The sequence below is a fragment of the Oncorhynchus nerka genome, linkage group LG28 (assembly GCF_034236695.1).
Source record: "Oncorhynchus nerka isolate Pitt River linkage group LG28, Oner_Uvic_2.0, whole genome shotgun sequence".
Classification (NCBI taxonomy): domain Eukaryota; kingdom Metazoa; phylum Chordata; class Actinopteri; order Salmoniformes; family Salmonidae; genus Oncorhynchus; species Oncorhynchus nerka.
Genome location: NC_088423.1, coordinates 11,835,205 through 11,859,798, shown reverse-complemented (window position 1 = coordinate 11,859,798; position 24,594 = coordinate 11,835,205). Strand labels below are relative to the sequence as shown.

Genomic DNA, 24,594 nt, shown 5'->3' with positions numbered 1-24,594 from the left:
ATTCATTGAGGCTTGGCATATGACTAATTTCATACAATGTGCCCCCCCCATCTTCATGATTTCTACAAAGGAAACAAATGTCAAAATCCCAAGACACAGCAAAATACATTTCCTTTAATCAATGAAGAAAACCCTAATAATGATTTATAAATAACAATAATTAAACAGGACCTCAATCCTGTTAATGAGTTCTGCATGACTCACTGAGAACGTCTATTTCTTTGTTAATAAAAAATACATTGCTGTTTTTATTCGATTGATTCAAGATTACATTTCAAACAGCATGTGGAACATGGTGTTGTTAAGGTGTTCTCTCTCAGACTTCTTTCTCTTCACACACGTCTTTCTCCTGAGAGGGGCGACACAATGATATTACAGCATCAGTTTGAGCACAGAATCTACTGTATGTATCTGTAAGTAATTGACAATTACATTAGAAGTATACATAGCTTTTTAACGTCACAGAAAGGTACAAAAAATACCAACAATCTATTTAATTAATTCCTATTTTTCTTATTCTAAAATATTTCCATCATTACTGGGGGAAAAAAATTGCATTTGGATATTTACAGTCAGATTTACAGGTTGAGTTTTCTTTCTCTAGACGAGTTAACAGTAGCTTTTTATAGTCTCCAATCTTAATGGGGCACTGGCCCAAAACAAGGGGCAATTTGTTACCCTTGTACAAAGAGGTGCAGCTACGTTTGACAGGTGATGTTATACAGGCAGGAGGAGATCAGCAATGACTTCAGTCAAAAAAAGAAACATTTTGATTTCTGTGTCATACGGCTATAGATTTTAAACAAAATCCGGACCTCCTCACCAGCCCCCTCTAAATGTATAAACCCTTGACAACGTATATGAAACAGGAACTTTAACTCTTTGATATAACGTGTCACTCTGACATGAGCCTCTCTCCAGCTATTGTCCTGAAGTTCTCAAACATCTTCACGGGAGGGAGTTCAATTATGGCCTGCACCTGCCCTCTAGATACAGTTGAATTACTATCACAGCAGGGAGGGACATATTGACACTCAGATGAGACAAACCCATGTAGTTATACTTCATCCACACATGATCAACTATAAGATCATCAGAGCTGCCATGGTGCACAGAACATAGTGTCTAAGTTCATGCTGTATATAGGCCACCTCATGTTAATGTATTGCCAGATGAATGCCAATACAGGCTGGTGATGTTTGTTATGCTACTGAAATAGCCAACTAATTCAGTCATAAGACATAAACTCAGCAAAAAAAGAAATGTCACTCACTGTCAACTGCATTTATTTTCAACAAACTTAACATTTTATGTTCATACAAATATTTACACAAGATTCAACAACTGAGACATAAGCTGAACAAGTTCCACAGACATGTGACTAACATAAATGGAATAATGTGTCCCTGAACAAAGGGGTGGTCAAAATCAAAAGTAACAGTCAGTATCTGGTGTGGCCACCAGCTGAATTAAGTACTGCAATGCATCTCCTCCTCATGGACTGCACCAGACTTGCCAGTTCTTGCTGCGAGATGTTACCCCACTCTTCCACCAAGGCACCTGCATGTTCCCGGACATTTCTGGGGGGAATGTCCCTCCGATCCAACAGGTCCCAGAAGTACTCCATGGGATTGAGATCCGGGCTCTTCACTAGCAAAAGCAGAACACTGACATTCCTGTCTTGCAGGAAATCACGCACAGAACGAGCAGTATGGCTGGTGGCATTGTCATGCTGGAGGGTCATGTCAGCATGAGCCTGCAGGAAGGGTACCACATGAGGGAGGAGGATGTCTTCCCTGTAACGCACAGCGTTGAAATTACGTGCAATGACAACAAGCTCAGTCCGATGATGCTGTGACACACCACCCCAGACCATGACGGACCCTCCACCTCCAAATCGATCCCGCTCCAGAGTACAGGCCTCGGTGCAAAGCTCATTCCTTCGACAATAAATGCGAATCCAACCATCACCCCTGGTGAGACAAAACCGAGACTGGTCGGTGAAGAGCACTTTTTGCCAGTCCTGTCAGGTCCAGCGACGGTGGGTGTTGTGCCCATCGGCGACGTTGTTGCCGGTGATGTCTGGTGAGGACCTGCCTTACAACAAGCCTACAAGCCCCAAGTCCAGCCTCTCTCAGCCTATTACGAACAGTCTGAGCACTGATGGAGGGATTGTGCGTTCCTGGTGTAACTCGGGCAGTTGTTATTGCCATTCTGTACCTGTCCCGCAGGTGTGATGTTCAGATGTACCGATCCTGTGCAGGTGTTGTTACACGGTCTGCCACTGCAAGGAAGATCAGCTGTCCATCCGGTATCCCTGTAGCTCTATCTTAGGCGTCTCACAGTACGGATATTGCAAATTATTGCCCTGGCCAGATCTGCAGTCCTCATGCCTCCTTGCAGCATGCCTAAGGTACGTTCACGCTGATGAGCTGGGCAACTTTAGTGTCCTACGTTTTCATAACTGTGACCTTAATTACCTAACATCTGTAAGCTGTTAGTGTCTTAACGACCGTTCCACAGGTGCATGTTTATGGTTCAATGAACAAGCATAGGAAACAGTGTTTAAACCCTTTACAATGAAGATCTGTGAAGTTTTTTGACGATTTTTATGAATTATCTTTGAAAGACAGGGTCCTGAAAAAGGGACATATCTTTTTTTGCTGAGTTTATAAACAGATTAATAAAAACCCACTGTGCACAAACTGGTTGAATCAACATTGCTTCACATTATTTCAACAACAAAAATCAATGGATGAAGTTGAATCAATGTGGAAAACTGATTGAATTAGTAAAAAGTTATCAACCTGAAGGAAGTTCAGAATGTTATTTTTCTTTTCACTCAATCCCTTCTAACCTTTTTTTCTTGCTCCTTAGCTCTCTTCTTCAGCTCAGCTTCTACTATCTCATAGAACTCTGCCTCCGTGCGAGTTGCTAGCTCCTCGACGCTCTCTTCTCCGTCTCCCTCCTTAGTGTCCTCGTCCTTGCTCTGCTCCGAGCGGCTGCGCTCCTTCAGACGCATCTCACGGTGGCGCGCCTCCAAGATCTTCTCCCGTTTGGTCTCCCGCTCAAACATCTGACCAAAGACACACTGAGTCAATCCAATAGTATAGATAGGTGAGGAGAGAAAAGAGTAGAATAGAGCTGGGCAGGGGTAGCCTGTTCCCAGATCTGTTTGTGTTGTCTGGCCAACTCCTATGGTCAATGTCACACCACAATGATCTGGGACCAGGCTAGGGCAGAGATGGATTTCTGAGGTAGAGGGTGTCTCTCACCGCAGTGGCTAGGGCCTTCTCGTTCCTCTGGAGGGTACACAGCCCTGGGGAGATTTCCAGCAGGGTGGCAGTGCCCAGCTGAGAGCCACAGGCCAGGAAGCGCCCGTTATCCTGCACCCGCAGGCTGTACAGAGCCTCATCACACACCTAGAATACAATAGAACTTCATTGTCTATCCGATGGCGGACATTTTCTTTGACATGACCATACAAGAATTCTACCAACGATAACAACCCAACACAACAGAACAGGATTCCCCAGGGTCATTTAGGCCTGGCAGGTGTTGAGTGAAGGCTGGACAAAGTGTTTTGAGAATACAGACAGGTGTTTCAAGGGACATACTTTTAGACTGAGGGTGGGGTCGTTCTGTTTGAAGAGGAAGTCCCAAACGTCTAGCGTCCCATCCATTTTGACGGTGAAGAACACAGAGGGTCGTACTGGACTCCAGCAGCCATCTGACAGATAGGCCATATGGTATCTATGGCAACCAACAGGGGTCATTTTACAATAGGTCAATATTACAGGAGGCGAGTTGTATGCCAAATCACTGCTTATGTGTATTAGAACCTAAAGAGTGTTATGAATCTATCAGAACCTAAAAAGACTTTGAATCTATCTGTGAAGTAGCTATATCATCTGCTTTATGTTTCAGAGGGACCCTTTACTTTGTCCACATGATGGACGACTCCTTGATGTCTTCGGACCAGATGCGGGCTGTCCAATCGGCTACGGTCAGGAAGTTCTTGGGGAAAAAAGGGTTCCTTTGCAGGGCGTAGATTGGGCCGTGATGACCGCTGTACGTACACACTATCTTCTCTGCCGGGGTCTTGGCCTTGCGGTTACAGGAGACTACCAGCCCTTGCTCTGTCCCTACCATAAACTTTGTGGGCTGAATAAGAAGAGAAAACATCATGTTCAATTGTAGGTCTTACTTTTGTACAAATAAATAATATACTGGATCTCCTACTCCAGGTGATACAAGAATATGTTAGGCTGATCCATACTCCTAATTCATCAACAGTGAAACAACAAAGGGATAGTCCAGTCTAGAGATACTCCTCACCATAGTGGTCTCAAACTCAAGTGAGATTGCCCCCAAGGCATTGTCCAGGTTGCCCTTTTTGTTGGGGTCCAGTACCAGCCTCTCTGTGGGCTCACTCATCTTACGGATGTCCCACCACAGCACCTTATTGACAGAGAACAGGGGTCAACTCAGTCTACTTGCCTTCAATAGACGTATTATTACATAACTTCTGGGTACGGCCAAATGGTAGTTTAAGGTCAGAGAAAGTGTACCCATCTCAGACCAAGAGTATCAGACTTCACTGCCCATGAGCATTTTGTACTCCTCTGACCTATTGTGCCTGCTGGGCTTGAGAAAGGTTAAGGTGACAAAGGTCTTTAATCATTATTGCTTAATTTGTAGGTTTGGCTCACCTGGCCGTCCGTAGATGCAGAGAAGGTATCGGTGCCTGTCTTTGACTGCAACCAGATGACTTTGTAGACAGGGTCTCTGTGGCTGTGCTCTATTGTGGACATTTCCACCGGCTGGCTCCCCTTGCGAGTGTCCCAATAAGCTGCTCAGACAAAGACATTTTACTTAGTGTACATTCCCAAACACACATGAAAGCGGGCGCGCACACACACAAGAGTTGGTGGTCAATTCCATTTCATTTCAGGAAGTACACTGAAAGCCCAATTCTCTTCAATCAGGAACATTTGGCATAGGAATTTGGTTTACTCTCCGAATTGACTAGAATTGAAATGGAATTGAACCCAAATCTTACACAGGCACATATAACACAGAACTTAATTTCTGAATTTCATATTGAGCTGTCAAAGCCTGAACAAAATCCTGAGGCAATATACTACAATGTGTAAATAAGGGAGCATCCACACAAACACATCCAGACCTGGACTTACATAACTCAAAGCATTATGAAATTTCCAATAGAAAAAAACGGAATATTAACTTTAAACAGTACGATCCTGGGGTAAATGGGACAAACAGAAAAGAAAAAGGATGAAAGACAGTCAGAGTAAGATGATGGCCTGACCATACCCCCAATGTTCTGTACAGCTACCGAGCTGACAGGAACCATGACACTCTCTGGAGAATAAAAGGAGAGAACATTGTGCTGTTGAAGGACGCACCGATCTGGCCATTGTAGCTGCCTCCGACCAGGATGTGAGAGTCTTTGGGGTTGTACTCCAGACAGACCAGTAGAGAGACCGGTTTCAGGGTCATCTCTGGCTTATTGGGATTCTCTGAAGAGGCAACAGACGGGATTCAATTGATTACTAGACATCGTAGTCTACATTGATTTTCTGAACAACCAATTAGGGCGGAAAATGTGTTAGTCTCACTGTGAGAGCTATTGCAATGATAGTCACTCTGTTAGAAAGACAAATATCAAATGAAATATATAGATTCACGCAGAAACAGTGTTCCTTTTTCTTCATTCTCCCTGATAGTCACCAGTTGAAGTATCCTGGGGTAAGGAATGTTTTACACCTACCAATGTCCCATATATATGAATCATAGCTCATGTCGGGAGAGATGTTCTGGAACCCTAGTGAAGAGTAGGCCACAGCCAGTTTACAGCTGCCATCAGGATGCCAGGACAGACAGGTGGCAGTGCGCTTTATTTCCTTCGGGTCTCTGGAAGATCAAAACACAACAGCGATGTAAAACCACTTAAAGTAGTGGGGACCCCATTTTTTCTGCCAGAATGTCTGGGGACCCCATTTCTTTCATAAGAATTTCTAGCGACCCCACCCCAAACCTAATGAGACAACCATTAAAATCTGTACATTTCTATTTTTACATTAACAAATAACTTTCAATTCATTATATTTTCAAAATGAAAAGAAAACAAATACATTTAACTAAAAACATATGTACTGTGCATTCAGAAAGTATTCAGGCCCCTTGACTTTTTCCACATTGTTACATTACAGCCTTATTCTAAAATGGATTTTATCATTAATCTACACAAAATACCTCATAATGATGAAGAAATAACAGATTTTTACAAATCTTTCCAAATTCATGTCAAATAAAAAACGGTAAATATCACATTTACGTAAGTATTCAGGCCCTTTACTCAGTACCTTGCTGAAGCACCTTTTGCAGCGATTACAGCCTCAAGTCTTCTTGGGTATGATGCTACAAGCTTGGCACATCTGTAGTTGGGGAGTTTCTCCCATTCTTCTCTGCAGATCCTCTCAAGCTCTGTCAGATCGGATGGGGAGTGTCGCTGCACAGCTATTTCCAGGTCTCTTCAGTGATGTTCGATCGGGTTCAAGTCCGGGCTCTGGCTGAGCCACTCAAGCACATTCATAGACTTGTCCGGAAGCCACTCCTGCTTTGTGTGCTTATAGTCTTTGTCCTGTTGGAAGGTGAACCTTAGTCCCAGTCTGAGGTGCTGAGTAACCTGGAGCAGGTTTTCATCAAGGATCTCTCTGTACTATGCTCTGTTCATCTTTCCCTCAATCCTTACTAGTCTCCCAGTTCCTGCCACTGAAAAACATCCCCACAGAAAGATGCGGCCACCACCATGCTTCACCGTAGGGAAGGTGCCAGGTTTCCTAAAGACGTGACGCTTGGCATTCAGTCCAGAGTTCAATCTTGGTTTCATCAGACCAGAGAATCTTCTGTCTCATGGTCTGAGAGTAATTTAGGTACCAAAACGCACCTGTCATGTGCCTTTTACTGAAGAGTGGCTTCTGTCTGGCAACTCTACCATAAAGGCCTGATTGATGGAGTGGTGCTGTAGAGATAGTTATCCTCTGGAAGTTATCCTCTGGAAGGTTCTCCAATCTCCACAGAGGAACTCTGGAGCTGGAGCTCTGTCAGAGTGACAATCTGGTTCTTGGTCACATCCCTGACCAAGGCCCTTCTCCCCCGATTGCTCAGTTTGGCCAGGCAGCCAGTTCTAGGAAGAGTTGGTGGTTCCAAACTTCTTCCATTTAAGAATGATGGAGGCCATTGTGTTCTTGGGGATCTTCAATGCTGCAGACATTTGTTGGTACAGTTCCCCAGATCTGCCTTGCCTTGACACAATCCTGTCTTGGAACTCTACGGACAATTCCTTCAACCTCATGGCTTGGTTTTTGCTCTGACGTGCTCTGTCAACTGTGGGACCTTATATAGACAGGTGTGTGACTTTCCAAATCATATCCAATCAATTGAATTTACCACAGGTGGACTCCAATCATGTTGTAAAAGATCTCAAGGATGATAAATGGAAACAGGATGCACCTGAGCTCAATTTCGAGTCTCATAAGCAAAGGGTCTGAATACTTATGTAAATATTTATTTAAATTTATTTTTAATACATTTGCAAAAAATTCTAAAAGCCCATTTATCCTTTGTCGTGGGGTACTGTGGGTAGATTGAGGGGGAAAACAATGTAATCCATTTTAGGAATAAGACTAACGTGACAAATTGTGCAAAAGGTCTGAATACTTTCCGAATGCACTGTATTAGAGGACGACCGATTATGATTTTTTTTCAGCGCCGATACGATACCGATTATTGGAGGACCAAAAAAAAGCCGTTACCGATTAAGTGGTCAATTCTTTTTTTTTGGGGGGGGTGGGGAATAATGACAATTACAACAATACTGAATGAACACTTATTTTAACTAAATATAATACATCAATAAAATCAATTTAGCCTCAAATAAATAATGAAACATGTTCAATTTGGTATAAATAATGCAAAAACAAAGTGTTGGAGAAGAAAGTAAAAGTGCAATATGTGCCATGTAAGAAAGCTAACGTTTAAATTCCTTGCTCAGAACATGAGAACATATGAAAGCTGGTGGGTCCTTTAAACATGAGTCTTCAATATTTCCAGGTAAGAAGTTTTAGGTTGTAGTTATTATAGGAATTATAGGACTATTTCTCTCTATACGATTTTTATTTCATATACCTTTGACTATTGAATGTTCTTATAGGCACTTTAGTATTGTCAGTGTAACAGTATAGCTTCCGTCCCTCTCCTCGCTCCTACCTGGGCTCGAACCAGGAACACATCGACAACAGCCACCTTCGAAGCAGCGTTACCCATGCAGAGCAAGGGGAACAACTACTCCAAGTCTCAGAGCGAGTGACGTTTGAAATGCTATTAGCGCGCACCCCGCTAACTAGCTAGCCATTTCACATCGGTTACATCAATCTAATATCGGGAGTTGACAGGCTTGAAGTCATAAACAGCGCAATGCTTGAAGCATTGCGAAGAGCTCCTGGCAAAAGTATGAAAGTGCTGTTTGATAGAATGCTTACGGGCCTGCTGGTGCCTACCATCACTCAGTCAGACTGCTCTATCGAATCATAGACTTAATTATAACATAATAACACACAAAAATACGAGCCTTTGGTCATTAAAATTGTCAAATACGGAAACTATCATTTCGAAAACAAAACGTTTATTCTTTCAGTGAAATACGGAACCGTTCCGTATTTTATCTAACGGGTGACATCCCTAAGTCTAAATATTGCTGTAACATTGTACAACCTTCAATGTTATGTCATAATTATGTACAATTCTGTCAAATTAATTACGGCGTTTGTTAGGAATAAATGGACTTCACACAGTTCACAACGAATCAGGCGGCCCAAACTGCTGCATATACCCTGACTGCTTGCACAGAACGCAAGAGAAGTGACAATTTCCCTAGTTATAAGAAATGCATGTTAGCAGGGAATATTAACTAAATATGCAGGTTTAAAAATATATACTTGTGTATTGATTTTGAAGAAAGGCATTTATGTTTATGGTTAGGTACATTGGTGCAACGACAGTGCTTTTTTCGCAAATGCGCTCTTTAAATCATCACCTCTTTGTCGAAGTAGGCTGTGATTCAATGAGAAATTAACAAGCACCGCATCGATTATATGCAACGCAGGACACACTAGATAAACTAGTAATATCATCAACCATGTGTAGTTAACTAGTGATTAGGTTAAGACTGATTGTTTTTTATAAGATAAGTTTATTGCTAGCTAGCAACTTACCTTGGCTTCTTGCTGCCCTCGCGTAACAGGTAGTCAGCCTGCCACGCAGGCTCCTTGTGGAGTGCAATCTAAGGCAGGTTGTTCGAGCGTTGGACTAGTAACCGGAAGGTTGCAAAAATGAATCCCGGAGCTAACAAGGTAAAAATCTGTCATTCTGCCCCTGAACAAGGCAGTTAACCCACTGTTCCTAGGCCGTCATTGAAAATCAGAATGTGTTCTTAACTGACTTGACTAGTTAAATAAAGGTGTAAAAAAAAAATTGGGCCAAATCGGTGTCCACAAATACCGATTGTTATGAAAACTTGAAATCGTCCGTAATTAAATCGGCCATTCCGATTAATCGGTCGACCTCTACACTGTATATATATTATATTTCACAAAAACGTTATATTGTCCCATACAATAATTGTTTTTGTTCCACTAACTTAAGAGAGACACCAGACACTGGTAATATAGCCTTAAATAACAATATCATAATTAATGGATTCTATGAGGGCAATAACTACAACCATTGTTGTTGTTATGCAAGTCTAACACTGTTGAACGATAGGTTAATAGAAGTCAGGGAGGCACCTGAAAACATTGATGGTTTTGGCTGAGGGCTGCTCCTCGGACTCCTCCACCACCTCCTCCTCTTCAAAGTACTCCTGGTAGATGTTGATGGCATTGTTTTGTTTGATGCAATGCTCCATATTCTGTGTTAGAATGGGAGGAACAGAGGAGGGCTCTGATAAGAGATGGAAAGGAGCACTTGTTATTCTCTCCACCTCTCCCTTTCAGAACTGGTTATTCTCTCCATCTATTAAACTACTGTAGCAGCTAATACATGTATTTGGGACAATGTAGATTTAGGGCCAGTTATAACACCCTTACTCTGCAGAAATGTAGATTTGGGACCAGTTAACACCCCTAGTCTGGAGCAATGTAGATTTAAGACCAGTTAACACCCCTAGTCTGGAGCAATGTACAGTAGATTTAGGACCAGTTAACACCCCTAGTCTGGAGCAATGTAGATTTAGGACCAGTTAACACCCCTAGTCTGGGACAATGTAGATTTAGGACCAGTTAACACCCCTAGTCTGGAGCAATGTAGATTTACGGCCAGTTAACACCCCTAGTCTGGGACAATGTAGATTTAGGACCAGTTAACACCCCTAGTCTGGAGCAATGTAGATTTAGGACCAGTTAACACCCCTAGTCTGGAGCAATGTAGATTTACGGCCAGTTAACACCCCTAGTCTGGGACAATGTAGATTTAGGGACACACTCACACTGCCCAGCTGCATGATGGTGCTGAAATAATGTTCATCTTTCTCCACTTTCTTCCTGAAGCGGATGGTCTGCTCCATCTCCTGAGGGTTGACGTCCTTGGGCCAGCCTCCCTCCACATGGTTTATCCCCCTGGTGTCTGACTCAAAACGCTCAGTGTTCACCTACAAAGAAAGGGCCAGGCAGGACAGGCAGGATTCAGCACACACGGCTGTAGTGGCCTGGTTACAGACAGTCTGAATAAATAGTGTGGGAGTGAAATGTACATAGGCTGCCAGATGCTGCTTATTATCTCATAATGATGCAGAAGCTGTTTGTATCTAACACAAACTTTGCTGATATCATGACACTCAACATACCCAATTAAAATTGGTGTGTGTTGCTCAAGTCTTGTGAAATGTTTAGGTTGTGTAATAAATGATAATACACGTACCAGGGAATGATCAAATCTATTTACTTGTCGTACATTTTTATGTTACAGGTGACAGGGTGTTAGTCTACAATGTTCACCTCATGCTCGGACATCTCTTGTGTGCACTGTATGGGAATATCGCAAGGGTCTCTCTCAATGAAGTTGGATGCCAGAGAAGGATCAGGGAGGATGTCCACATGCAACTCAGCAGGCCGATCAGAGAAATTACACTGTCGCCCAAACTCATTGCGCTTCTTGGTGTACACATGAACTATCTCCATTGTGAGTGCTATCGGGACATAGATTGGAGAGAGAGGATAGATTCAGGTTAGGCTATGGGCCTACTTGTTTATCTACCAACACAAGTCAAGGATTAGTTCACCTGACGATGGAATTAACACAAACAATAGAAAAAGGTGCAGTGACTGGATGAATATTACACCGTACAGGGTTACAGTAACTGCTCTTGATGAAAAGAATTAACCCTATTCAAAAGGGGAGGGGAGGTTACCTGCAAGGTGGCAATGTCAACCAAACTGGTGAATGACGAGCTTCCAATCAATCAACACATGTGTGTCAGTTTGCTAGCTTTGTCTCAGTTAACTTTACAATGTAACCAACTTATGATGGTTAGCCTAAGTAGCCACATTTACAAGAGATATCTATTTGTGGGGAGTTCAACGTGTGCTAACGTTGTCGTTAGCTGACTAACATTACTAGTAGCTAGCTAACGTTTTCCAGCCGGACGATGCATGGGTAGCTAACGTTAGCTAGATAACGTTAACGGTAAATTAAGCATCACTTGAGCCAGAGTATCATGTAACGTTAGCTATCTAGCTACATTATCTAACATGCCATTCTTATTGTTTTGAATGTTCGAATCAAACGACTGTCAATAAACCGAATGAAATATTCTTACCTTTCCTCTTGAGGATATAAGATAATGAAATGAAGCGTCAAAACTCCCTGCCGTATCCTCAAATGTTTGGATTTCCCCCACTCTCAACGCAACACAAAAGTAGCAGCATACCGTATCCTAGCAACACATATCACACTGGGCAGGGTATGACCGCCCACACTGGGAGAGTCAGTGGACCAAAGGCTGCTCTGCACAGGAGCTCTGCGTAACCAATAGTCATTGGTGTAACCATACAATTACATTTCATTGAAGCCCACACCTGTGTGGCTAACCAAGTCGTCATAACATTTACCCAAGGCTTGTGATGTTTCACATCCACTTAATAAAGCAAACTTAGGGTTGGCCCAGTGGTTGGAGGCAAAAAGGTGCACAAAGCATTAACATAATGAAGATACACCAAACACATGAGAATACTAGCTACACAAAAGTATTTTATTAACTTACAATTACACCCCATCTCTGAGGATACATAGAAATCAATCACCACTCTCAATGGTTGAAGACAGTGCTACTTCACATGGACTCAAACTGAAAAATAAATCAACATAAAATAACATAACAAAACCCTACAGAATTAAACATGAACTGACAATAGATGAAAACAGAATGTTCATTAAGAGTACGACTATGTTTCTCAAAATGGAAGACAATTATCATTGATCAGTTTAAAACTGATATCTGAACACAATTTCTCCCTCCATGATAGTTTCCAGCAATTTCCAAGTCATGACCAAAACTCAAGTTTATATGTTATTATTACAATATACATACAACTGAATGCCATCATATAACAATGGCCTCTGAAAAAATATCTGATATTGTGGCAGAGCAACTCGCTCCCAAGGGCTTTATTGGTTTAAAACACAACCCATGGCACATTGGGACAACCATAAAAGAAAATATGAATACCGGTAGTCCAAAATAAGACAATCTGTTATCATATAATTTATATACAGAAGTCAAGTTGTTCTGAAACAGACACTACAGTATATATGTGCTTCAGTTGCTGTATGTGAACAAACAATATTTGTAACATGTCTTAGTCTGTTCAAATGATGGCTCAAAACATAAAATCATGTGTCAGACACTGTGCAGGACTTTCTGAATGGAGAAGAGCATGCAACACAGAGGGGTATATGTATGTATAGTGTTGGGAGGGCATAGTGTTCTTATTCTTATTTTCAATGACGGCCTAGGAACAGTGGGTTAACTGGCCGGTTCAGAGGCAGAACGACAGATTTGTACCATGTCAGCTCGGGGGTTTGAACTTGCAACCTTTCAGTTACTAGTCCAACACTCTTAGGCTACCCTGCCGCCCCAAATGTTGGGAAGGCATAGTGTAGGGAGGGCATAGTGTAGGGAGGGCATAGTGTAGAGAGGGCATAGTGTAGAGAGGGCATAGTGTAGGGAGGGCATAGTGTAGGGAGGGCATAGTGTAGAGAGGGCATAGTGTAGAGAGGGCATAGTGTAGGGAGGGCATAGTGTAGGGAGGGCATAGTGTAGAGAGGGCATATTGTAGGGAGGGCATAGTGTAGGGAGGGCATAGTGTAGGGAGGGCATAGTGTAGGGAGGGCATAGTGTAGGGAGGGCATAGTGTAGGGCCACTATCCCAGGCCCTACCATACAGTCAGGGTTAGGTTTGTGCTTCACAAGGTTTAGGTCTGAGGTGTATGTGGAAACATATAAGTACTATTATGGCATATACAGTATGTGTCGTTTGTAGCCGTGGAGGCAAAAGGAGGACCCTTTGACAGTAGACACTTTCCAGTTCTAAGAGTGTGAATGTCATTTCTGATGTACTTGTTCTTGGCCAATTTCATCAAATACAAATGGTTGGAGTATCAGGTATCAACAGTCATAGTATGGTCCCTCCTTTTGAGTTAACAGTCATAGACCTACAGTAGCTATTATAGAACATCTGTTTAGGTGAATAGGGAGTGGTTATAGGCACAAAAACATGCTTCCATTCTTAACATATGTTTTAGAAGAAGTTTAATTTCAAAATAGACTAATCATATCATTAGGATCTGAACAATAGATCATTATAAAAGCAATTTCCTGTAAAAGTTACTATTGTCTCGTCAGAGTGAATGAATCAAGCTAGCGTTTTTAAAAGAAATCATTATTATGACAATTTCCATTTAAAAAAAAATTTTTCAACACTACTACTACACAAAGAGCTGGGAAATATGAGGACTCACATACTGAATTGGTGGCCTAAGGACATGTTGTAAGTTTGATGTTATAGGTCAAATGAAATGAAAATAAAAAATATATATCATTTCTCTATCTTACATTTTCAAAGGTCTTGCCTAAAACAAATGCTGCAGACAAACTGAAATATTTCAATCTAAAGCTATTAGAAAAGTTCAGTGTTATTTCCAAGAGAACTTCGGCAGAATTTATTTTGACTACACCTTCAGACAGTGGACACAACATGCAATGTGGAAGTGGAATAGTAGGGCTTTACATTGCTGCATTCTCTGGAGACAGCAAGAGAGAACTGAAATAGATTGAATAGAATCACATAATAGAATCATTCTAATTCTATGGGCTGGAGTCATGGTGACTAAGACATACACACTGGGCTCTGGGGTTTGGGATGGGACAACTGTGTGTGTCACACCTTTCCTCATATCAGGCCTTGGTCCAGTCCAGTGAGTTGGACGAGAAGTGGGTCCGTGTAGCAGCCACAAAGTCACACACTGCTGGAGTAGTTGTGCGTGTATGTGTGTTTGCCTGTTTGAGAACCCTCTTGGTGATGGCAGAGATTAAAGAGGAGGAGGGAGGGAGGAGCAGCTCTATGCCTGGAAATCATTCCCAAAGTGTCTGATCTGGTCCTCAGTCATGGACAGGTATGTAGCCCTCATGCTGGGGGAGTACTGTGGGAAACAGAATGTCACAGGACACACAATTAGAGACAACACCAGGTAACGTATAGAGAATGACATCAGTATAGAAGAACACAGGACTCTTTCAGAACAGTATTTAGCCAGCTAGACAGGAAGAAAGGGGAGGTAGGGAAGACAATAGAGTGCCTAATGCAAGCATTCTAACAAAACAGTTGAGGGGACTGGGAGTCAGACATCACCGTAGGCCCCTCCTTATGGACCAAGCCTTCTCAGACAGTAGGTGAAACAGGGGGAATACTGGGAAGGGAAGGTTTACGCCATGCACACATAGGACTGCCGATCTGTCTCTGAATGTCCCAACCCAGGGAGATGTGAGGATAGGTGACACCACCACAATCCCAACAGCGGGGGGAGACAGACCTGACTGGGTCAAACATACAACTGGAATGATGACGGTGATGATAATGATGCCATGATGATGATGATGTCCTGAACAGTAAGGTTGGTAGTTCAAAGCCATGCCAGATGTGAAATAGAAAATGCAGTACCAAAATGAAAATGGAGATGAATGAACATTTTATGATTTGAAACGAAGGCAGGGGGAAAAGCAACTGGGAGTCTATCTTATCCTTCAGACAACAGAGAGGTCCAAAGAGGAGCAGAAAACAACTTACTCCGTTTCTAAATTGCTGAGTGTATACCTCCAAAAGTTGATTAAAAAAAGAAGAAAGAAATCAAATACAAACAAACATATAAACAACGAACAAACAAATAAACAATATAAAAGAAGCTGTTAGCTGAAAAAGTAGAGTGCCACGCCCCGTAGAAGGTAGGTGTGTCCAGAGGACACCACATGACATTACCAGTGAGATCATCACAGCTTCTTGGCTAGAAACTGGTAGTAGAGAGATAGGGCAGGGGAAAACACTGAGGTAGATACGGTATAAAACTCAATCATGCATCCCAAATGGAACCCTATTCCCTATATAGTCCACTGCTTTTGACAGGAGCCATATGGGTGCCATTTGGGACTCAGCATTAGTCTAAAGGTAATAAACCTTACATTCAGTCACCTACAAATACATCTTCCCATGGGAAGGATGGCAGGCAGCTACAGTAGATGTAAACAGGCTCAGAAACCCATAATATATGCGATGCATAAGATATGTCTCTTCATGAAATTCCATTAGGCACAGCAGGCCTTTGACAGGAGATAGGAGAGGATAATTGATCTAAATAGCTGCCATTACAAGGTGCATTTATCATGAGGACCAGAGACAGAGAGCGAGAGCGAGAGCGAGAAAGAGAGAGAGAGAGACTGACCTTTGAAGAGAAGTAAAGTTACCAACTAAGTGACACCTGTGAGATCTTCCCCTGGGCATTGGTCTAAATAACACGCTTCCATCTCATCTTAAATGCATGAACATGTACACTACAGTATACCTATGTTAAACTTCTCTCGCACTATCCTATTCCCTCTGTAAAGAGTCACAATCTACACCTATGTTAGACAGACAGGTAAAGGCACAACGTTAGCAGAGTTCTCTCTGATACGTCCCTAATCAAACTTTGATTTGATATCTGATCAAACTGATGATCATGATCAAAATCATAACTGGAAACATGTCATCATGTGGATGTCATTTCTTGTGAAAAACTGTCACGTCATAACTCCTGAGAAACCAACTACAACAACCATTTAAACAACTTAAAAGTAACACCGACTTGAGCAAGTTGAAGAAGGCATCATGTAGAGCATCATATGGGGGAACTCTTTACCAGAGTTGACACTACAAACAGAAAATAGATGCAGAAAAAAGTCCTAGCGGGTCACTGAATCAGAATTAAATAACATAACAGAAATGGTGGTGAGAGAAAGATCAGTATTACAATGCTGATTGACTTGATAGTATGTGGGAGAGTGGCATCCAGGTTGGGGTCAATTCAATTTCAATTTAGTCAATTCAGGAATCATTCTGAAATGTAAATTTCAATTCTCCTCATTGGAATTGACCCCAACCATGAGTGACGTCATAAAAAGGACTTGGCCTCTGGGACCCAACGCACCGAGGGGGGCGGAGAGCCTCTCCCGATCAGAGGAACGTTCTCGTACCGCGGGTTTCCCCCGAACAACACTGACTGGTTCCTGAGGAGGGAGAAAGAGAGGGAGAGAGAGAGAGATAAAGCGTCTGCTAAACAAACATTCCCAATCACCAAAAATCTAGCCAGTAACATATCAATCTGGGCCAGTAGGCCTTCTTAGCGAGCATGATCCTTACAGTATACAGTTAGCTTTACTTTAGCTTCAGTATGTTCATACGTATAGCATACTAGACTGCATTACCATACAGTCAAAACCAGTCCAGGGCTGGACTCACATGTACTCTGAGACGGGTGCGTTGGACACAGTCTGGGCAGCATGGGCGGCAGGCGGGTGAAGGCTGCTCTGGCTGCCCACACTGCTGCTGTAGCTGCAGAATCTGTGCATGTTGGTGGCAGGGTTGGAGTCGTGGGTCGTCATGCGTCTGGCCTGAGGGTTAAACGGGTCACCCTCGTCTATATCGTCATAATCACGCTCCCTGGAGAGAAGAAGAAGGGTGGAGTCAAGCAACATAGATGATTTAGTGACTTGTAAGGTGTACATACAGTATAAACACAACGGATGTACTGTACACACTCTGGTTCTATATGTATATATACGGCCCTAAGCACACAGCCAAGATAAAGAGAAGTGGTTTCGGGACAAGTCTATGAATGTCCTTGAGTAGCCCAGCCAGAGCCTGGACTTGAACCTGATCTAACATCTCTGGAGAGATGATAATAGCTGTGCAGTGACCCCATCCAGCCTGACAAAGCTTGAGAGGATCTGCGGAGAAGAATGGGAGAAACTCCCAAAATAAAGCAGTGCCAAGCTTGTAGCGTCATACACAAGAAGACTCGAGGCTGTAATCGTTGCCAACGTTGCCATTTTTCATCCATTAAAATAACATAAAATTGATCAGAAATACAGAGTAGACATTGTTAATGTTGTAAATGACTATTGTAGCTGGAAACGGCAGATTTTCTTATGGAATATCTACAAAGGCCCATTATCAGCAACAATCAACATTGGAACAACAATCCTGTGTTCCAATGGCACGTTGTGTTAGCTAATCCAAGTTTAGAATTTTAAAAGGCTAAATGATCATTAATAAACCCTTTTGAAATTGTTAGCACAGCTGAAAATTGTTGTTCTGATTAAAGAAGCAATAAAACTGGCCTTCTTTAGACTAGTTGAGTATCTGGAGCATCAGCATTTGTGGGTTTGGTTACATGTTCAAAATAGCCAGAAACAAAGCATTGTATTCTGAAACTCGTCTGTCTATTCTTGTTCTGAGAAATGAAGGCTATTCCATGTGAGAAATTGCCAAGAAACTGAAGATCTCATACAATGCTGTGTACTACTCCCTTCACAGAACAGCGCAAACGGGCTCTAACCAGAATAGAAAGAGGAGTGGGAGGCCCCGGTGCACAACTGAGCAAGAGGACAAGTACATTAGAGTGTCTAGTTTGAGAAACAGACGCCTCATAAGTCCTCAACTGGCAGCTCATTAAATAGTACCCGCAAAACACCAGTCTCGACGTCAACAGTGAAGAGGCGACTCCGGGATGCTGGCCTTCTAGGCAAAGTTGCAAAGAAAAAGCCATATCTCAGACTAGGCAATAAAAATAAAAGATGGGCAAAAGAACACAGACACTGGACAGAGGAAGATTGGAAAAAAGTGTTACGGACAGACGAATCGAAAAAGACGATCACAAAGAACATTCGTGAGACGCAGAAAAAATGAAAAGTTGCTGGAGGAGTGCTTGACGTCATCTGTCAAGCATGGTGGAGGCAATGTGATTGTCTCTGGGTACTTTGGTTGTGGTAAACGGGACCTTGAAGAAAAATGCTATCACTCCATTTTGCAACGCCATGCCATACCATGAGGAAGGAGCTTAATTGGAGCCAATTTCCTCCTACAACAGGACAATGACCCAAAGAACAGCTCCAAACTATGCAATAACTATTTAGGGAAGAAGCAGTCAGCTGGTATTCTGGATATCACCGGATATCAACCCTATTGAGCTGTTGTGGGAGCAGCTTGACCGCATGGTACATAAGAAATGCCCATCAAGCCAGTCCAACTTGTGGGAGGTGCTTCAGGAAGCATGGGGCGAAATCTCTTCAGATGACCTCAACAAATTGACAAGAAGAATGCCAAAGGTCTGCAAGGCTGTAATTGTCTGCAAATTGAGGATTCTTTGACGAAAGCAAAGTTTGAAGGACACAATTATTATATCAATTAAAAATCATTATTTATAACCTTGTCAACGTCTTGACTATATTTCCTATTCATTTTGCAACTAATTTCATGTATATTTTCATGGAAAACAAGGACACTTCAAAGCGACCTCAAACGGTAGTGTTTATATATATAACACACACAACCGGTCAAAGGGTTTTTCGATACTTAAAATAGCCACCCTTTGCCTTGATGACAGCATTGCAGATTCTTGGAATTCTCTCAACCAGCTTCACCTGGAATGCTTTTCCAACTGTCTTGGAGTTCCCACATATGCTGAGCACTTGTTGGCTGCTTTTCCATCACTCTGTGGTCCGACTCATCCCAAACCATCTCAATTTGGTTGAGGTCGGGGGATTGTGGAGGCTAAGTCATCTGATGCAGCACTCCATCACTCTCCTTCTTGGTAAAATAGGCCTTACACACCATTAGGTGTGTTGAGTCATTGTCCTGTTGAAAAACAAATGATAGTCCCACTAAGCGCAAAACAGATGGGATGGTGTATCATTGCAGAATGCTGTTGTAGCCATGCTGGTTATGTGTGCCTTGAAATCTGAATAAATCACTGACAGTGTCACCAGCAAAGCACCCCCACACCATTACACCTCCTCCTCCATGATTTACGGTGGGAAAAACACATGCGGAGATCATCCATTCACCCACACCATGTCTCACAAAGACACGGCGGCTGGAACCAAACATCTCCAATTTGGATTCCAGACCAAAGGACACATTTTCACTGGTTTAATGTCCATTGCTTGTGTTTCTTGGCCCAAGCAAGTCTCTTCTTCTTATTGATGTCTTTTAGTAGTGGTTTCTTTGCAGCAATTCGACCATGAAGGCCAGATTCACACAGTCTCCTCTGAACAGTTGATGTTGAGATGTGTCTGTTACTTGAACTCTGTGAAGCATTTATTTGGGCTGCCATTTCTGAGGCTGGTAACTCTAATGAACGTATCCTCTGCAGCAGAGGTAACTCTGGGTCTCCCATTCCTGTGGTGGTCCAATTGCGACTGCACTTGAAGAAACGTTGAATGTTCTTGAAGTTTTCCGTATTAACTGTCCTTCAAGTCTTAAAGTAATGATGAACTGTAGTTTCTTTTTGCTTATTTGAGCTGTTCTTGCCATAGCCAAATACATTTAAACTCAGTTTTTCACAATTCCTGACATTTAATCCGGGTAAAGATTCCCTGTCTTGGGTCAGTTAGGATCACCACTTTAATTTAAGAATGTGAAATGTCAGAATAATAGTAGAGAGAATGATTTATTTCAGCTTTTATTTCTTTCATCACATTCCCAGTGGGTCAAAAGTTAACATTCACTCAGTATTTGGTAGCATTGCCTTTAAACTGTTTAACGTGGGTCAAATGTTTTGGGTAGCCTTCCATAAGCTTCCAAACAATAAGTTGGGTGAATTTTGGCCCATTTCTCCTGACAGATCTGGTGTAACTGAATCAGGTTTATGGTCTTCCTTGCTCGCACACGCTTTTTCAGTTCTGCCCACAACTTTTCTATAGGATTGAGGTCAGGGCTTCGTGATGGCCACTCCAATACCTTGACTTTGTTGTCCTTAAGCCATTTTGCCACAACTTTGGAAGTATGCTTGGGGTCATTGTCCATTTGGAAGACCCATTTGCGGCCAAGTTTCAACTTCCTGACTGATGTCTTGAGATGTTGCTTCAATATGTCCACCAAATTTTCCTCCTCATGAAGCCATCTATTTTGTGAAGTGCACCAGTCCCTCCTGCAGCAACATGATGCTGCGACCCTCGTGCTTGGGATGGTGGTATTCGGCTTGCAAGCCTCCACCTTTTTTCTCCAAACATAACAATGGTTATTTTGGCCAAACAGTTATATTTTTGTTCCATCAGACCAGAGGACATTTCTCCAAAAAGTACCATCTTTGTCCCCATGTGCAGTTGCAAACCGTAGTGTGGCTTTTTTGTGGCGGTTTTGGAGCCGTGGCTTCATACTTGCTGAGCAGCCTTTCAGGTTATGGCGATATTAGCCTTATTTTACTGTGGATATAGATTTTTTTGTGCCTGTTTCCTCCAGCATCTTCACAAGGTCCTTTGCTGTTGTTCTGGGATTGATTTGCACCTTTCGCACCAAATTATGTTAATCTCTAGGAGACAGAACGCGTCTCCTTCCTGAGCGGTATGACGGCTGAGTGGTCCCGTGGTGTTTATACTTGCGTACTATTGTTTGTACGGATGAACGTGGTACCTTAAGGTGTTTGGAAATTGCTCCCAAGGATGAACCAGACTTGTGGAGGTCTACAATTTTTTTCTGAGGTCTTTGCTGATTTCTTTTGATTTTCCCATGATGTCAAGCAAAGAGGCCTTGAAAAAGGTAGGCCTTGAAATACATCCACAGGTACACCTCCTATTGACTCAAATTATGTCAATTAGCCTACATGAAGCTTCTAAAGCCATGACATAATTTTCTGGAATTTTCCAAGCTGTTTAAAGGAACAGTCAACTTCGTGTATGTAAACTTCTGACCCACTGGAATTGTGATACAGTGAATTATAAGTGAAATAATCTGTCTGTAAACAACTGTTGGAAAAATGACTTGTGGCATGTACAAAGTAGATGTCTTGCCTGACTGACTTGCCAAAACTATAGTTTGTTAAGTGGTTGAAAAACGAGTTTTAATGACTCCAACCTAAGTGTATGTAAACTTCCTTCTTCAACTGTATATACACTCTGGTTCTATAAAAGGGTGATAGAGAGAAAGAGAGTGACTGATTCTTACTAGCTCTGGTTTACTCTCCTGGTGATTATGATCGTGATAGTGGTTGTTTTACCTAATTTATTTGAATGCATTGATTGTACAATGCTCTGGATAAGAGTGTCTGCTAAATTACTAAAATGTCATGTTTATTTCACCTTTATTTAACCAGGTAAGCAAGTTGAGAACAAGTTCTCATTTACAATTGCGACCTGGCCAAGATAAAGCAAAGCAGTTCGACACATACAACGACACAGAGTTACACATGGAGTAAAACAAACATACAGTCAATAATACAGTAAAAAAAAACAAGTCTATATACAATGTGAGCAAATTAGGTGAGAAGGGAGGTAAAGGCAAAAAAGGCCATGGTGGCAAAGTAAATACAATATAGCAAGTAAAACACTGGAATGGTAGTTTTGCAATGGAAGAATGTGCAAAGTAGAAATAAAAATAATGGGGTGCAAAGGAGCAAAATAAATAAATTAATTAAATACAGTTGGGAAAGAGGTAGTTGTTTGGGCTAAATTATAGGTGGGCTATGTACAGGTGCAGTAATCTGTAAGATGCTCTGACAGTTGGTGCTTAAAGCTAGTGAGGGAGATAAGTGTTTCCAATTTAAGAGATTTTTGTAGTTCGTTCCAGTCATTGGCAGCAGAGAACTGGAAGGAGAGGCGGCCAAAGAAAGAATTGGTTTTGGGGGTGACTAGAGATATACCTGCTGGAGCGTGTGCTACAGGTGGGAGATGCTATGGTGACCAGCGAGCTGAGATAAGGGGGACTTTACCTAGCAGGGTCTTGTAGATGACATGGAGCCAGTGGGTTTGGCGACGAGTATGAAGCGAGGGCCAGCCAACGAGAGCGTACAGGTCGCAATGGTGGGTAGTATATGGGGCTTTGGTGACAAAACGGATTGCACTGTGATAGACTGCATCCAATTTGTTGAGTAGGGTATTGGAGGCTATTTTGTAAATGACATCGCCAAAGTCGAGGATTGGTAGGATGGTCAATTTTACAAGGGTATGTTTGGCAGCATGAGTGAAGGATGCTTTGTTGCGAAATAGGAAGCCAATTCTAGATTTAACTTTGGATTGGAGATGTTTGATATGGGTCTGGAAGGAGAGTTTACAGTCTAACCAGACACCTAAGTATTTGTAGTTGTCCACGTATTCTAAGTCAGAGCCGTCCAGTGTAGTGATGTTGGACAGGCGGGTAGGTGCAGGTAGCGATCGGTTGAAGAGCATGCATTTAGTTTTACTTGTATTTAAGAGCAATTGGAGGCCACGGAAGGAGAGTTGTATGGCATTGAAGCTTGCCTGGAGGGTTGTTAACACAGTGTCCAAAGAAGGGCCGGAAGTATACAGAATGGTGTCGTCTGCGTAGAGGTGGATCAGAGACTCACCAGCAGCAAGAGCGACCTCATTGATGTATACAGAGAAGAGAGTCGGTCCAAGAATTGAACCCTGTGGCACCCCCATAGAGACCGCCAGAGGTCCGGACAGCAGACCCTCCGATTTGATGTGTACATGTAAATGTAATGAAAGAGACTCAGTGGGAGGGCACCTCCTAACCTGCTGGTGATATGTGTCCATGCCCGGGGGATGGCACACAGCATGGCACAGAAGGCACAAATTGCCAGGATGGAGAAGAGGCAGAGGTAGAGCAGGCCCTCTACCCCATCATAACACACACCGATCAGGGCATCCAGGTAGTCCTACAGCGTGGACAAAGAAAACACACAAGCACGCACACACACACACACACACACACACACACACACATTAGCAGAGCGCAGACAATGTTCCCAGTCTATCTGAGACATGTTGTGTATATATTATATCATATAATAACAATAATAAATGCCATTTAGCAGAATGTTTTTTTTTCCCCAAAGGGACTTAGAGTCATGCAAACAGTCATGCAAACATTTGACGCATGGGTGGCCCTGGGAATCAAACCCACAATCCTGGCATTGCATATATACACAGCAGAGTCACCATCCTGTAGAACTAGATACATTGTCAGTTCTGCCGTGCATTGGTATCCAGTAGTGTACTACTGTGTGTACTACCCAATGATGTAAACATGTCTGTCTATGTGACTGCACCTTGTTGAGTCCTCTACAGTCCAGTAGGGCAGTTAGCTGGTGGAGGCTAGCCTCTGATGAGTTGAGTAGGTGCTGAATGCCCAGTAGGTCTCTCTGTGGAAAAGACAAGTGTAGTACTCAGTACACATAACATTCAATGCTTACACGGACGGTCTCACTATACCACAGGAAAATAAAACACTGACCTCGGCGGTTGGGAAGAGAGGCACAGCGAACTGCAGCAGGCCCTGTATCTGCATCTGCATGGTGGTCAGAGACCTCTGGAAGATGGTCAGAGACTGCAAACACACACACACACACACACACAAAAACAAAACAACATGTCAACCTCTGGATATATTAAATATCATACATTAGTGGGCTTGGCAGTTTAGCTCCAGCAGAGGGCAACAAAAGCCCAATCATTAACAGCAGGTCCGTCATCCACCAGAATCTGGTCAGTCTACTCTGCGTGCTCCACCCCAGAACAGCCAGTAGACTGGGAACCTCGTGAATGTAGCCCTAAAATGGATCTAAAGAATGCTGGCTGTAGTGTGAACGGTATGACTCAAACATTTAAATCATCAAATAACATCTAAATCAAAACAGTGTTCCCAACCATTACAAAATAGACTGGTGCAGTAAGTGCACACTGACACAGACAGTCCGTTATTGAACTACCCCAAACCAGCAACCATA

At 42.6% G+C, this 24,594-nt stretch overlaps 2 protein-coding genes across 2 annotated transcripts in view; both read right to left on the bottom strand.

Moving 5' to 3' along the window:
• Positions 1 to 94: 94 nt before the first annotated feature.
• On the bottom strand, positions 95 to 12,040 carry dnai2b (dynein, axonemal, intermediate chain 2b). The gene is made up of 13 exons (XM_029648488.2): positions 11,900 to 12,040; positions 11,079 to 11,269; positions 10,571 to 10,732; positions 9,873 to 9,994; positions 5,795 to 5,937; positions 5,430 to 5,543; positions 4,713 to 4,852; positions 4,339 to 4,461; positions 3,941 to 4,164; positions 3,618 to 3,753; positions 3,276 to 3,422; positions 2,858 to 3,076; positions 95 to 349 (listed from the first exon to the last, which is right to left on the bottom strand). The coding sequence occupies exons 2-13, from the start codon at positions 11,259 to 11,261 to the stop codon at positions 317 to 319; spliced, it is 1,746 nt and encodes a 581-aa protein (XP_029504348.1). The 5' UTR covers positions 11,262 to 11,269; positions 11,900 to 12,040; the 3' UTR covers positions 95 to 316.
• Positions 12,041 to 12,310: 270 nt separating this feature from the next.
• The window catches only part of LOC115119629 (protein tweety homolog 2-like), a 159,242-nt gene continuing 146,958 nt past the window's right edge, over positions 12,311 to 24,594 (bottom strand). The window contains exons 10-15 of the mRNA XM_065012629.1: positions 24,102 to 24,194; positions 23,917 to 24,009; positions 23,381 to 23,523; positions 17,130 to 17,330; positions 16,819 to 16,897; positions 12,311 to 14,781 (exon numbers count right to left, since the gene is read on the bottom strand). Coding sequence (XP_064868701.1) covers positions 14,701 to 14,781; positions 16,819 to 16,897; positions 17,130 to 17,330; positions 23,381 to 23,523; positions 23,917 to 24,009; positions 24,102 to 24,194 — 690 coding nt within the window. The 3' untranslated portion in view covers positions 12,311 to 14,700. The remainder of the gene's footprint in view (positions 14,782 to 16,818; positions 16,898 to 17,129; positions 17,331 to 23,380; positions 23,524 to 23,916; positions 24,010 to 24,101; positions 24,195 to 24,594) is intronic.